The sequence below is a fragment of the Cinclus cinclus genome, chromosome 22 (assembly GCF_963662255.1).
Source record: "Cinclus cinclus chromosome 22, bCinCin1.1, whole genome shotgun sequence".
NCBI classification, from domain to species: Eukaryota; Metazoa; Chordata; class Aves; order Passeriformes; family Cinclidae; genus Cinclus; species Cinclus cinclus.
The window spans coordinates 3,097,361-3,113,408 of NC_085067.1; the positions used below are offsets into that span (position 1 = coordinate 3,097,361).

Below are 16,048 nucleotides of genomic sequence, written 5' to 3' on the forward strand. Positions count from 1 at the left end.
CCATGTTAAGAAATCCCCATCTTATGGCACATTTTATTTCTCCTTCCCTGCTACCTTGCTTTGCTTTGGCTGAGTGGACACAGCAAGCCTGAATTTCAGGCAGGGATTCACTCTTAAAAAGGTCTGAGAAGAACCTGAAGGGAAGGGAGACTCTGCAGCCTGGAATGGAGCCTGAGACCACGTGAAAGAGCTGGATGGAGATTCAGTGGGATCCTGTCCACTGCAGCAGGAGAGGAGGAATCACAGGAAGGAAGTCTTCTGAAAAAAGTATCTGGGCTGAATCTAAGTTTCAGGGAGAGGGAGAGCTGCTGACAGGGATTATCTTCCCAGTCTTCCCAAGATATTCTTTTGTCTGATATGAGGCAAAACAACTTTTGCCTCAATTTTCTTGTCTCAAAAAATATATTCAATCTGTCTGTCAGGGGTGGAGAGGAAAGGATGTTAGAGCAGAATATATTTAGCACTGTTACATGAAAAGTAATTTTAATGAATGATAATCTTCTCTCAATTATAATCCTCAAACATAAGATTGGATCAGTCTTTTATGTCATCTGAAATAGGGTTTGATCATACTGACAAGACTGCTGATTATCAGGGGGAAGTTAAAGCAGGAAGGAATGTACTGAAATAGCTTCCTTTCTTGAAATGTAACAGCCACCTCACAGAGCTGCCAAGATGCAAATGATGTTTCAAATGGAAACTCACTATTTCCTTTCCCTTTTCCAGTGCTCTTGTTCCTTTGGCTTGGCTCATGGGGAGCAGCTAAAGCCTGTGCTAGTGCTGCTCTTGGAGCAGACAAGAGGATCCCATTCCCTCAGCAGGGAAGTACCCAGGCTGTGGATCTGGGTGGATCCTGTGACACCACCATCTCAGGATTGTTACTGCTCCAGCACCATCTGGCTGACAAAAGGGGATGTTTGATACATTTTGGGAGGAGGCATGTGCTGGACATACATGCTGAAAGTGTCCATCTCTCCTGTCAGGTTGATTCTCTCCATTAGGCTTGCATCCACTTTTTCTTTCAGCTTCTCTTCCAACTGTTGGGAAACAAAACAAGCAACAGGGAGATCAGGTTTCTAACTCGAAATAATCATTCTTGTAAACTTTATGCCCTGGAAAGGTCAGCTTCTTCAAACTTAATCTGTGACCAAACTATATCCAAAACTCGGCCAGTAACACTGGAAATCTTTCCTTCTTGGCATGCCAGACCTGTTGATCTGCCAGGATGGGCCATGGTGGCTCCACGTCCTCAAAGAATTAAAGCTCCAAGGTCAAATATGTAACTCTAGTATGACATGCTACCGTAGTAGCTTAACACTGTGGCATCTGTCCTGCTAATAAAGATGTTTCTCAACAGTCTGCCTGTGCCCAAACTGCAGAGGAGGAGGAGGATTGCCAAACCTAGTGGTGGAGAGGCCTGGACACAGCCAAACATCACAGCTCATTCCTGACCCATGGCATTTTGGAAGCACCTGAATGTAACGAGCGGCGCGGCTGCAAATCACATCAGCATAAATTCCTCCTCTCTCCACTCCACATTGCCCCAATATTTCATGCAAGTATTTTCCCAAAAGTATTCTGAATTATTGTTGTGCTTGTTTTTATGAAGGGGAGATAATGAACACAGAATCTTAAAAAAAAAAAAAAAAAAGGTCCCCAATTCAAAACAAATTACGTAACAAGTAGAAAAGGATTGAACCCAAACCTGATGCTGCAAAGCAGGGTTACAAGCAAATTACTTTTCTCAGGCAGAAACAACAAAAATCAATACTTTTCTTTCTTTGAAATACAGACTGAATAATGTAGAGCTCAATAATCAATGGATTTTTTAGTACTTTTGGCTGTCCCAGTCTCTGGAGCAACACAGAAGAGGGGTTGGTGCCTCCTGAGAGGAAAACTCACCTGCTGGGTGGTGGCCAGGCAATACTCTGCAGTACTTAGGATGCTGCAAATGAGGCAAAGTTCTTCTAAAGTAAACTTTGCCACTTCAGAGCCTTCCTTTTCTTTCAGCAAACTTGTGATGGTGAGCCCACCACTGCTGCTGGTTGTCCTGGGGAAAAAAAAAAACAAACAATAAAACAACAGATAAAACCTGTGAGATTTCTGAGTGTACAGACACTCAAGGTGCAAAATTACTACTGGGTTTTAATGTCATAAAAAGGCTTTATGACCACAATCCAACACCCTGTGCAGCATAGGACATCAAAACCACAAGTGCTGTTTTGGTGAAGGAATTTCTTTTACAAAGAGCTTTGCACCAGGTCTTCAAGCAAAGGACAACTCACTCATTGACAAGAAAATAGATTAGGATGCAAATGGAACACAGCCTTCCCCAGGTAGCTTCACCTTCACTGCCAGTTATCCAAAATTTAATTAAAGATTACAGAAGAATCTCAGAACCATCAGGAAACTTGTCATATTTATCTCTGCAGCACTAAACAGCTGTCCACATGCATTTGAGACTTTGGCAACCTGTTTTAAAAGCTGATGGTATCAACAAAGTAAATTATAGATGTGGCTTCCCCTCCACTGTCTTCCAGTGAGCAACGTTCATGTATCAACAAAGAAAGACTCAGAGCAGTTTAGAGGCAGGAAATTCCCTACCTCTCAACTCTTCATAATCCAAATCCATTAAAAAAATAGGACAGTGATATTTATCTTGGAGAGCAAAAATGGAGCACTCAAAAAAACGTGGATAAAGAATGCAACTGAGGTCTGATGGAGAACACACATTAAATTGATCTTTCCACTTGTCTGGATGGAACCCTCTCCCCTTGCATCTGTGAAAGGTTTTACTGGTTTCAGAAAGTCATTCTGCTGCTCCCAGGTTTACAAAGGAAACAAGCTGAAGATGGTAAAAGCAAATAAAATTATCTGCTGTGGAGTTCTGGCAACATCTCAGGAGCACCTTTAGCCTGTACACTGATACATATTGGTGCAAACTCATTATGATTTCCTCTCACTGCATTTACATCTACAGATCTTATTTATACAGAGATAAAATGTTCCAGAGCAGAGGGAAGGACTTTAGCATCTCACAAATAAACCACTTTCATTATAAATTACCATATAGATGATGTTGGGCTAAGGCAGCTGAGAATCCCAGTATGAGCTGGTTACCCAAGCAGCAACTCTGAAAGCCAGGCTTCTCTGAAGAGACTTGGGCTGGCATTTCAAAAGGAACTTCAAGAAACTGCAAATCTGGCTGCTAATCAAAGCCAAATACGAAGCTACTCTCCAAGGGCCCTTAAAAGAAAAACAATGTGTGACTGCCCATTTGCTCTCCTGCTTTCTTCTCTCTGTGCAAGAAACTGAACTTTGGAGAAAACCATGAAGTAAATGGAGTGATCCTGCTGCTACCTGGGGTGTTTGACAGGGAAATGAGTGTTCACAAGGATGTATTTATTAATTATCTTTACAAATCATCTGCTCCTCAGCGCAGTGGAATGTCTGCAGCACTGGGGAAGCCAAACTCACTTGGGCAGGTTTCCAGAGAGGATTTTCCAGGCATATTCCCGCAGGTACTTCTGGAAGATGGTGGTCAGGGCTATCATGGGCTCACCAGTGCTGAGCTGGGAGCACTGCACCATGCACTTCTTGTAGTACACAAAGAGGTCAGCACAGCTGGGCAGGACAGCTCCTCCTTCATCCACGTTGGGCTTGGGGGGACCCTGAGCCTTGAAGTCAGCCACAAACCTGTCAATCAGCTCGCCCAGATTCCTGGTGTGGGGGGGGGAAAAAAAAAAAAAAAAAGGATATTTCAGTCTGTTGAGGGAGGAATTGGAGTGAAAAGAGGGAATAATGCTTACAATGAGATGCCCTGTCTTGTGACACCAGCAAGTTCAGGTTTAGCAGCTGGGCATTCCCAGCCCTCCCTTATCTCCAGACTCCCAGCACAAAGCTCACACAATTCCACAGCCTCAACCTTTTGTGCTCAGGAGTTTTAGTGGCAGCTTCAAATCTGTTCTCCAGCCACACATAAAAGATCCCAGCTCTGCCAGGACTCGCTTCAGCACATTTGATGCAAGTGCATTAAGCCTGTGCTCAAGTTTCATTCCTGGCACCAGGAAAAGGAACAGTCAGGCTTCCCATCTCAGAGGCCTCCAGAGAAGACCTCAGGGAATATGGATTTTGGAGGGATGTGCTCAAAATGGTGTGTGCCATTTGCCATTTCTTGGTCCCATTTGGATACCACCTGGTTTTGCACAACTTCACACATCCTTTTAAGAAGTTTTATTTCGCATGAGCACAAAGTGCACTTCCTACTTAAGACTCTTTTTAAAAGCACAAAAAGCCCTCTTATTGTCTCCAGTGATTCATTACAGCCTGGTCCTTACTCAAATATTTCAGTCTTTAGGCAACAATAAACTTCACTCCATCGTTTCACCAGGACAAAAAGGCTTTTGAGCATGGCAGAGGGCCAGAGGCATCAACACAGGACCAGAGAATCTTCTGATCTTGGGGAGTTCCTCTGCTCCTGCTCCTCCAGAGACAGCACATCTGTGTCAGAGACCAAGCCCAGCTCAGCTCCATGGAATAACCTTTACCAGATGAAATGAATTCCAGCAATAAACCTCCTCCCCCAGACACACACAGCCTTCCTCAAGGAAGCTTGGCTTTTGGGAAAGAGATAGGGAATACTTTCAGATGAGAGAGGTGCTCTGCTTACCAGAAGGAGTTCCTCCATGTTATAACTCTATTTTGATTACAATCTTCCTGCAGCTCTCCCCTGCTCATGGCACAAACCTTCACCCCTTGGAGGATGGAATGGCTGGGCTGTGCCATGATCCAGGGTTCCTAAGGAGAAAGCCAAACCCTCAGGAGAATGGCTGAGGCTGCAGCACGTTCTCACCTCTGCCAGTGAGAGGGGAAAACCTGCCAACAATGACAACTTTCCCCCAGTTTCTACTCCTTTTTGCTTTCCCTGTTGTGAGAGAGAAAACCCCTCTGATTCCAGCTTAGCAGAGAACCCACAAATCTCTTCCCTGATAAACTTAGAGGTTGCTGCTTCAGAATTATGAACTCCTACCACAGCTGATCCGCTGGGCTAAACCTATCTCCAGAAATGTGCTTGGAACATCAGGACCCTCAATCATGGAGCAATGCTGGTTGGCTTTAGGCAAGCTGTTGCAAAGACAAGTAGCCCCTTTTTCCATGCCTACTGCTTGAGCACTGCACACAGCTCTGATTCCACACTCACAGTTCCTCGGCTGTGTTACAAGCACTGTAAAAACATCAGGCTGCTGCACTGATGTGATAAATCTCCACACTGGCAGCAGCAATTGAAGGCTGAAACGAAGCATTGATTGTGTTGGGCCACAGAGAAGCAGAATTTACCTCCCTCTGTAGCTGTAGCAGAGCCAAACAGATGGCTGCTGCAGGAGGGCTCACACGTGCTGCAGGCTGCAGATTCCTGCAGCTTCTCAAGGAAAGAGGACGTGGCTCCCTCCTTGTCAAATTCAACAGCTGCATCTTCACCTCTGCATCTGTGCTGGGCTCCAGCTGGGCAACAAATTGGAGCTTTCTTAACAGTCACCAGGCACTCAATTTTTTTTATTTTTTTGCCTTCTCTCAGTCTCAAGACACGGTCAGGAATGTCAATGGCTTTTGTTTCTTTATGTTTAGCCCACATGTTCTCCTCTTCTCTGAGGCAAAGTGAAATGGATCTGCATTTTCCTGGTCCCCCAAGGTCTTGTCAACTGGGATGCAGGAGAAAATGCAGCTGTTCAGAAGAGCTGGGAGAGCAGTGCTGGGGCTTCACGCTTGTTCTGATCCCAACCTGGATAAAACTGCCCATCAAACCAGGCTATGGGACTGCTCCCATTTCAGGATGGCACTGGTGCAAGCAAAACGTCAGGATATTGTGCAATAAAAGAACTAATACATTATTAGTGCACACCTTGGTTGATGGCAAACTTTCACATGAGTCTCAGCTGGCCCAAATATGATACGAAGGCCACAAATCTTTGTGTGGTACAATGGAAGCACAGAGAGTCTGGCAGAAAAAGCTGCTGGGAGATGAAACATGAAGAAGGCAGGAGAGCTACAGAAAATGAATATATTCTCCACAGACTCTGCGGAAAAGCTCCAAGAAAATTCTCTGGTAGTGCAGATGTGGTATTTCCTAACAGTAGCATATTTATTGGGAGTGAGAACTCGCCAAATCTAACCAAGAGAAAGAATGAAATGAAATCACATAAAGGGAATTCTATTCTGCTTCCTTTCATTCCTGACCTCCTCTTCCTTTTTTTTTTTCTTTGCACTCAACCTATTCAGGGCTGTTCTGCATGAGAGGCACCAGGAACTCGTGAGCAGCATGAGAGAAGAACAGGGTGCCCAAGAAACTGGGCCTGGCCAGGGATGTGAACAGAGCAGTGGCACTGAGACACCTGGAGCATTGCAGAGCAGTTTCCATGGACTGGGGATTTTGGAAGCCCCTCTGCTGATGGAGCTGCAAGCACACAGCACAAAGTGCCAGTTTTCCAAGCACTCTTGACTCAGAAGTGTCTTTGAGCAGATGGAAGGAGAGCTCTGCACACTCTCAGCCCTGCAGACCTGACAGAGGTCTTCCTCCTCTCCAGAACAGCTCAGCTCACGTCTGTGTGCTCCTTCTGCCCACAGTGGAGAGCTGAAGATGCACATCCCAAAGAGGCAGGAATGAAATCTGCTTTGCTGGTCAGAAATCTGACATCTACCCTGCAGCTGAGGGTGGAGAGCATCATCTTTAAACTCTTTGTTTCAGGTGCCTCCTCTTAAACTGCTCCAGATTTTGGCACCACATTTCTTTAAATGGGTAGGGAAACAATTTTTTTGGCAGAAAATGTCCAGGCTTTTTTCTGCCACAGATATAAGGCAACGATGAACAAAACTATCGCACTACTCTCACTATTGAGAGCTCAAACATACAATTAATAATCTAGGCAACATTAATTTTCAGTCATCGGCAACAGATTCCTCAAAAGTTCAATCAAAGGAAGAAGAAGAAGAGAGAAAATTGTGAAGGAAAGCAATTTTTGGCAGTCAGGGGCAGCATGGGGAATTCTGTGGCAGTTTTTCTTTGAACTCCCAGCAGCCTGTGGCTATAAAGCTAATAAAAAACATCTCATGATTGTGAAGGGAAAGGAGAAGGGAAAAAAAAGGCAACTGAAGGGGCTAGGAGCACAGTGGGGTAGAATTACCAAAATGGGGATTAATATGGCCCCCAGTGAGAAGGGAAGAAATACTCAAATAAGTCTGTGCTCAGTTGGCTGAGGGCAGGGGGGAAATATCAGTTTCCCTTTGTTATACTGCAGAGCAGAACCTAAACCCAGCAGGACACAGCACTGTGCAAGGTTTCAGCTATTCAATGGCTTCTTTTTTTTTTTTTTCTTTTTTTTTTTAAGCATAAAAAGTTGATGGGACATGGAAAGGCTTTTTCAAGATGCTTATCATGGAGCTGGGATAAAATCAGGACACTACAAGCCTTGAGTTACACATTCTCTCATGTGTAAAGCCTTGGAAGACAGAAGAGCTCACACAGACGAGATACACAAAGTAGGCACCTCCTCCCTGCCTTCCTTAATCTATGCTAAAAGTCTAAATTGAACCTTTTTCAATTATTTCCTCTCCCAGGTGGCACTACAGCTGTTAGTGAGATGTTATTTAAACCCTGGTGTGAATCAAGGTGCACAAGAAAGTGTGGTGAGAACCCTGAAAACTTCTCAGAGCTTCTCTGAAAGCTCCTTTCATTCAAGTTGTTTTGCTGCAAGTCAAAGAGGAAGATGAAGAAGGGTGCCAGGGATTAAAGCCCCTGACAAAGTCCCAATCTGTGAGCAATGATAATGTTATCTTACAGCCAGCTCATCTACAGCAGCTTTCATCTAAGGATCTCAAATAACTTCTTTCTAGAGAGCAAATCTTGCAACTCCTCTGCCACGAAGCCACACGTGTATTTTACAAAAAACCCAACCCTATTATTTGTGGAAGACACGAGATGAAAGAAAGACACATGTCTGCAGTGGGAACTGCAGAGGCAACAGAAGTAATTTCAGGAACTCTAAGCCTCTTCCACAGAAAGGCAGTGGGCACCACTCCTGCAGCTCTTTGCAATTACACACAAAACCAACCTAAATAGCCCTCTGAACACTCATTTTATCCAAGCAAAGGCCCCACTCAAAGTCTCCTGAACCACAAGCACTGCTCCTGTAGAAATCAAGCAGCAGAGTTTCAACAAATTAATTTTCTGCAGCTTGAGCACAGAACCTAGTACAACCCAACACATCCGAAAGCAAACAAACCCAAATAAAACTCAGGCTGGTTACTCACTTGTCCTGGGACTCGATATACACATAAAGGTGAGGCTCAAAGCACTTGGAAACAATGCCATGGAAAGGATTGTCAGGGACCTTTGGCTTCTTTGGCTGCAAGGGAACATTTAGAATGTTGGTTCAAACCTGCCCTGTAAGACCATGAAGGAACACCGATGCAACGGAAGGATAGAAATCTTTAGAGATATTGTAACACAGAAATTTGCTGTCAAACAATTGAAGCATATAAATGTCATTATATCCAAGTCTTCCCTCCTTCTTAAGAGAGCTGTTAACAATCCAAGGAATTCTCTTTTCACTTGTAAAATATTCTTAGCCTTAAAGAGAAGGCTGCCCCATGCTAACAGATTTCAGCTGAAGAATCTTAATGCAGTTTGCAAATAAAATCTCCTTAAATCCTTCAAGCAGTAACAAGGCTCCACTAGTCCCCTCTGAAATCAAATGTAGCAGTTATTTGGAAGCAAGATTGAAGAATCCCTACATTTTAGAATATCAAGGGCAATAACTCAAAGTTACAGGCTTCATCTGAATGAATTTTATTTAGATAAACAGCATGTAATTACTGGAGGAGCCAGAATTATGCAGGCGACACTACAGGCCTGCCTTCACTGTGAAACATGCTTCTGGGGATGCAAAGATTTCTATTTTTAAATCACATTTAGAGCATTAAGCACATGTGCCATTTGGGAACCATCCTGTTTACCCTCATTTGAGTTTAGTGCTGCACTCCAACCACGGCCAGCTCACCAAAGCCACTGGGACTACTCACACACTTAAATTTGTGCATGTTTAAGTACCAGGCTGGGCAGAGCCTTTAAGCTCTTTTTTGCCCTACAGCTAGATTGTTATTATTCTTTTTTACTAATAGGTAATTTTTCTTGTTGCTTTCCAGCAAACCAGCAACTTTTCACTGGCTGCAAAGAGGGTTGAAGTGACTCTGGAATGGAATTCTTGCTTCTCTCTCTACAAAAAGCCAAGATCAGCTCCCAGCCAATGAAGATATGAGTTTTTCCAGCTGATTTTTTTTTTTTTTAGTGCAAGAAAAGCCAAACAAAAGAAGCAAAATGAGAGAGCCTAAAGGACTTTCTCAAAAGACAGAGGAGGTGGCAGTAAGAATTTGGCAGAACTATCAGAATGTGACAAGGCAAGAATTTCTCAGCAATAATTCAGCCCCAAATGATGAATCCCAAACTTATGGCTGCAAACCTGAAGTGAGGAAATGGTTTTAGGGAGGCCAAACCACCTCTATGAGCCTTGAATGAAGAATTTAAGCTGTAAGAACCTTGGGAAAGAACAATTACCAGGCATCCTCCACACAAATCCCTCTGCCAGTGCCCGTTTGTGCCGAACGCACACAATAACTAAAGCTGGGAGGAAAAAAAAAATAAAAAATCACAGAAACCTCCCAGCTGCCAAACCCCTGGCATGGCAGTGGCAGCACAAAGCTGCAAATTCACCATGTTTATTTAGCACTCCCCAGGCTGGAAGAGCCAACTCCTGAAGCAGGCCTGGCTCTCTGTGTGTCTCTGCATCACGCTGCTCCCAGCGTGTCTGGTGGAAGGAATACTAAATCTTTTAACAGTAGCAGTGAAGCTGTATTTCTGAGTGTGCAACCCTGGCCAAAAGCTGCAGATGTTTAAGCTATTTCCTCCTTGAGTTTGATGGAAATAATAAAAGGTTACTGTTGTCACAGTAAGGAGGTCTGCAGCTGGCCCAGTTTCCTTTCATTACTATCCAAAGTAAACAGATTAAATAGAACTGCTAGGATTACCAAAAGAGGTGCTTTTTTAGCATGGATTCCCCCCCAAAAAAATTTCTTGTGCTCCCTCTTAAATTCCCAAGTGTCTTGAATTTTCAGGACTGGTGTCTTGGAAGGGCTCTTTTACTGAAAACCCATCATCTTCAACCCTTTGTGTCCTTTCTGTTCCTCATAAAGTGACAGCAGGAGATGAGACTTGCAGCACCTCCAGACTCTCAGCACGAAGCAGCAGCTGCTGGCACTGTGACACTGAAATGTTGGAGCCCACTTGGCACACAGGGGCTGCAGGGCAGCAGAGCCCAACACTGTGACACTGACACAGGGCATTTCTACAAGGAAAGGGCAGCCTCATCACAAACTGCATTTCCAGGGATGTCTCCATGGATGGCTTCACAAGGTGCAGGGAGCACAGCTATTCCTCTCTCAGGAACTCCTGAACTGCTGCATTCTGCTGTTCAATAAACCCAGTCCTAATTGTTGCAATTATCTCTTCACCTGCCTCCTACCACCACTGACTTCTCCAAGGATGCCCTCTCATCTCAACACTGCACATCCAAGCCAACCTTCCAGTTACTAGGTATTGGAAAGCAAACTCTTCCCAAAAAAATGCATCAGAGGTGTCTCCCCAAATCCCCACTCTCTGTGTCACTGATAAAGTCCACACAATACTAACTGGCCAAGCTGTGTTTTAATGGAAAGAGCAAAACTTTGCTTAGATCATTCTGTTTCAGGGCTTTGGCTGTGGATGAAGGCACAGGGGCTGCCCTGCTCATGTGAAAATGTGGAAGGGACACAGTGCACCAGACTGTGCTGGTGGAGAGCTCCCACCTCCTGACCTCCCCAGGGGCATGGATTTGAGAAGACCCTGAGGCTCTGGTCACCCATCAGGATACACCTGTACATGGCCCATTTACAGGGCTGTAAATTCCCTAAATTAAAAGGAGAGTACCAGCCTCAAGTAACTCACAGCCGAACATTTAGAAAACATCCATCTGGTGTATAAAAAATACAGGCTTTGATATTGGTGCCAATTAAAACAATTGCATTTAACATTTATCCTTTACTGTTTGCAGAGGGCTTTGGAAGCCCTGTGCTTGTACATGCAGTTAGGTGTTGCCTGCTTTGCAGAGGTAATGGATGAAAAGCACTGTAAAGATAAAAAAATCTCCAAAGTGATTTATCTGGAGTGAAAATCTAAAGCTGACACTTGAAAGTTCAATGAGTTTCCTGGTGACTCCAGACAGCTTGCTTGGCTGACAGGGCAAAATATGAATTGCAACTGTTTGTAGAGGAGCTTCTTTGGGGATCTGAAAACCCAAATAGCTATTTCATCTCACTTTGACAGAAATCCTGTAGTTACATTTGGGCTGCTGCTGTACAGGCTGGAACAGAACCCAGCTCACTCTCACGTGGCAGGATTGTCTCTGCACTATTAACTGGAATAAAGATTGCTTTGGTTTCAGTGAAGTGACCCAGAGCAAAGCATGGTTGTACTGGGAGCCTGAATGCTGCACAAAGGATCAAAACTTCACTAAATTAATTGCTGTGAAAACAAACTTTTCAAATCAGTGGGATGGGAAAAGCCGAGCCCCCACTAGAGATTTTGACAGAGGCTGACAACAGAGAACTTCAAAGACTTACTTTGTCTGTATCACTTTTCTCCACCACAATCTCATCTGCCTCTGCCCCAGTTTCATCTTCCAGAAAGGGGTTGGTGGAAGGAGGTGGCACTTCTGGCTTCTTCTGTTGGAAAAGAAGAAGCTCTTCAGAGAACAGCCAGTTTTGTGCCCTCTGGCACACACCTGCATCCATGTTTTGCTTTCTTGAGCCCTTCAAAGCACTGTCCAGCAATTTGCCTTCTCCCAGCAGTGGTGATCAAATCCTGGCTCCCTCTCCATCCTCAGCCCCTGCTCTGTTTGCACCCACCCTGCCTGAATCCTCCTTGAAAGGGCCATTTTGTCCAGCGTGACATTTCCATTCTCCCAAACCCCACTCCAAAGTGTGTGGTCTCCACTGGGATAACCCACAACAGCAAACTCTGCCCTGCAATAAACCCCAAATTGGTGCTCCCACTGTTTGTCCCCCACTCTGCACTCACCAGCCAGTTATTTATAATGATGACCTTCATTTTGGGTATGAAACAGGGCAAATGACAGCCAGAGTCACAGCCTCTAGGCATGTCAGAAAGGGGGGAAACACAGGATTTTCTGTCATTTGAAACCACACCCTTCCCTTCTGCTTTTCTCACTTATAACAACCCAGTGAAGGCAATTTAATTAAAGCTGCAGATTTCCTATGAAAGCTGTCAGAATAAATAAAGCCATATTCCTGAGAGATGTAAATTCAGCCAGGAGGAAAACCTTACAGGACTTCCTCTTTTAATTAGCAGCACCCACAGCAAATGAGCAGTGGGTCCAACAGGCTTTCCTTGGAGGCTGAATTATCACATCCAAGCAAGCTTCAAGACACCAGCTGGACAGAGAAGCCAACCTCAAACCAGTGGTTTCTGAGCCACACGTGCTCTGTGCTGCCAGGCCATTTGGCTGGCAGAGCTCTGGGCTGAGATTCCAGGCAGAAAAAGCTCAGAGATGGCTCCAGAGATATTCCCTGAGTTTTTTATCTTGGTTCTGCCTTTACAATCTACCAAAAGAGACAAAGCAGAAGCTACCAGTGTCCCTGCAAGCCAGAGTGACCCAACAGATAATGTGGGATTGAAAGCTGCTACCATGTGGTGAATGTGTGGTACCCAGAAATGAGGAGGGGACTTTTAGTTCTAATGTGTCACTGACACGTAGAGAACAAACATTACAAGGCAGTTACCACACCATAATCACTCTGTGGCTCTCCATAGCTATGTGGCTTCAAACAGCACAGGGCCCCAGGAGAACCAAAAAAGCACACAAGCAGTGTATTTTTATTCTTGTGAGCCCTGTGCCATCTTCTCTACAGTCTACACAACTAAAAAAATCACTTTTCCAACTACAGGCCACTGTGCAGAGTCACATTAAACACCCTGAGCAAGGGGAGGCTGCAGGTGACACCTTTTGTAGTCTCCTCTACCTGAGCTATGTGTGAGGGGGTTTCTTTCTCCTGAGAAAGCTGCTGAGTAAAGGACAGCTCTTCAGAAATCCCCTTACCACTGTGCCATCAGCAAGAGTAGAGCCTGAGAAGCGTTTGGCCAGGAGCCCTTCAAAGTTGGTTGTTCTCTGAATTGCAAATAAAAGCAATTTCACCTCAATCTCCTTCGCCCTTGCGCGCATGATCTTTGAGAGCTCTGCCCTGCAAGAGAGAGGGGATATAGAAAAAACAAATGTGGTTTTCTATAAAGATCTGAAACCTAACACTGGAACTCAGTCTGTTCCCCAGAGAGACTTTCATCACAAAATTCAGGCTAATTCCTAAGAGGCTCTCTAACATAAAATTGCTTTGCAGATCCCATTTCAAACACAACCACAGTTGTTCTGATCTGTGTGGGTAACAGGACCCCATCTCCTAGCAGCCAGTGGGGAAAGCCCTCAGGATCCAACCTTGGGAAGCACAGTGACTCCCACTGGGGTACAGAACAAAGGCAGTGTGCTAATGGGATTCCACCTGGCACCTTCCTCTGTTTCCATGTCTCTGGCTGGCAAAGAGCCTGGTCTGAGGTGCTCACCCCACAGTCAGCTCATGCTATTCCACTTGGCCTGAAACATTACTGATTTTTACCTCTGTCACACCGAAAACTGATCTTCACGTCACTTCAACTTTTCACTGTTCCAGCGACGCTTCTCACACTTTTTCACTCCACGCTTCCTTTCCACCACGGACAATTCCACAGAGATACTTACAACCTGCCTTTAACCTGGCAAGAGCCGAGCCAGCTTTTCATTCGGAGGAAGCTGAGTGTGCTGGGATGCAGCAGGAGCAGCGTGGGGCTCACCTGGTGACGTGGCAGAACTCCACGGCGATGCGCTCCGTCATGCACCACTCTGCAGGGAACATGCGCCCGTACTTCTCCTCGTAATCCACCAGCTGCCTCTTGATCCAGGCGTAACGCCGGTCAATCTTATCCAGCCAGGCCACCTGAACCCCGGGCACAACGACTTTTTAACACCAAAAGCATCTTTAGCAGCAGCAGTTGTAAATGTTCAGAGCTGTGATGTTGCTGCGGGCGATTAATCAGAGCTGATTTGGTATCTATTAACATCCTCTGAATGATCCAAGGGAAGGTTTGGATTGGAGATTAGGAAAAATTTCTTCACTGAAAGGGTTATCAAGCACTAGAATAGGCTGCCCAGGGAATTGGCTGAGTCACCAGCCCAGGAAGGATTTAAAAGAGGTGTAGATGTGGCACTTAGGGACAGGGTTTAGCGATTGGAATCAAAGATCTTAAAGGTCTTTTCCAACCTAAATGATTCTGGGATTCCAAGTGCTTAAACACATGCCAGACTGAAAATCCTATCTTGTGTGAATTAAGAGAGCAAGCTCTGTTGAAAATGAGGATAACAGTACTCCTAAATCATGCAGAGATTATTGAAAATTCAATCCAATAATATTTTATTTGATCCCACCCTCTTTGTTTCACAGACAAAGAGGTTAAAGTCAACAGTGGGATGAGAGTGCAGGAATTCCTGGACTCTTACATTCAGCTCACATTTAAATTCCAACTAAAATTCTTACAACCTGAGCAGATGGGGTCCTTCCCCCCTCAATAACTGTGCTTTCTGGTCAAAAAGTAGAAAGATTAATCCAGAAAATTTTGATGGAAAAATGTTACTTAAACTTAGGCAGTTTAGCCTTTCTCTACTCTATGTCAAACATTTGAAATTGATAAAATACATTTTGATCTAAGGTGATTTTTACTAAAGGTGATTTTGGTTTGTGTGGGGGTTGTTTTTTTTTTTTCAAAATTCAAGGTTATGGTCAACTTTTAAAAAGCTGTTAGCATCAGGACAGGAAGTTTAAAAATCAGCAACAAAGATTTCCTAGAAATCCCTCCCCCTTAGCTTTCTAATCATTTTGGGGCGTTTCTTGACTGTCTGGGGGTGGTGGTGTTGAGTTTGCAATTTTCAGTGGTTCATTTCTCAACCTTTGCAGGGCAGGAAATAATCAAACATAAATTTATTTATTTTCTATGTGAGGGAAAAAACATTTCTAGAGATTATCTGAGAAACTGAGTTCTAAGGTGGGAGGATCGTGGCAGAGATAACAACTACTCCCAGCTCATCAGCCACTCCAGATCACACCCACAATCACTTTCCAAGCCCTTGGGATAAAAACCTTTCACCACAGGAACCTGTGCAAGAGTGAATTTTGGGAACGCCTTCAGAGCAAAATGTGAAATCCAAATGTAGCTTGTTAAGCTTCCCTTACATCTTGATTTTCCTGGAAAAGGACCAGATACTCCGAGAGGTGTTGTTTAATAAATTTCTTGATGATTTCCTGTTTGATCCTGGGATCCAGGACGTTGGCTACCAGGCAGGCATCACGTAGGACATTGCTGGGCCCACCAGTTCTCTGTCAAAATAAACAGGAAGAAAATTATTTCAGATTAAATAAATGGAATGGGTGATTGTAAATGTATCCAGGTTATCTTTGGTTTATCCTTTTCTATTATTCTCTTTTTTGCTGCTACTCTTTTTGTTGCTGCATTTTTCTTCTGTTGCATGAAAACTGAGCTGCTTCCATTTCAGTGACCATGAAGTTGTTTCCATGGTAAAGGCAGAAAATTTAGGAACTTTTTTTTTTGTTTTTAAAAAGGCTGTTTTGGTGCTGCTTCACACAGATTTGCCTTTCACTAACTGTACCAAAGAGTCTCCTCATTTCTGTACTTGTCAGTTGTATGAAGAAACCAGCAGAGCTGGTACTTGGAAAGACAGAACTGGTGTTTTCTTGGAACTAAATTCAAATTCACACCTACTCCCCTTACTGTTTGCAAATGTTTGGATGCACAGTGCTGGGGAAGCAAAGATTTGCATCTGTGCTGAGTAAACCAGAGACAAAC

At 44.3% G+C, this 16,048-nt stretch overlaps 1 protein-coding gene across 3 annotated transcripts in view; it reads right to left on the reverse strand.

Moving 5' to 3' along the window:
- The window catches only part of VPS53 (VPS53 subunit of GARP complex), a 62,124-nt gene that overhangs the window by 20,284 nt on the left and 25,792 nt on the right, over nucleotides 1-16,048 (reverse strand). For all 3 annotated transcript variants that reach the window (XM_062506980.1, XM_062506979.1, XM_062506981.1), the window contains 8 exons: nucleotides 15,418-15,561; nucleotides 13,985-14,127; nucleotides 13,203-13,344; nucleotides 11,707-11,808; nucleotides 8,305-8,399; nucleotides 3,478-3,720; nucleotides 1,903-2,050; nucleotides 955-1,037 (listed from right to left, as the gene is read on the reverse strand). In XM_062506980.1, the coding sequence (XP_062362964.1) occupies nucleotides 955-1,037; nucleotides 1,903-2,050; nucleotides 3,478-3,720; nucleotides 8,305-8,399; nucleotides 11,707-11,808; nucleotides 13,203-13,344; nucleotides 13,985-14,127; nucleotides 15,418-15,561 (1,100 nt within the window). The remainder of the gene's footprint in view (nucleotides 1-954; nucleotides 1,038-1,902; nucleotides 2,051-3,477; nucleotides 3,721-8,304; nucleotides 8,400-11,706; nucleotides 11,809-13,202; nucleotides 13,345-13,984; nucleotides 14,128-15,417; nucleotides 15,562-16,048) is intronic.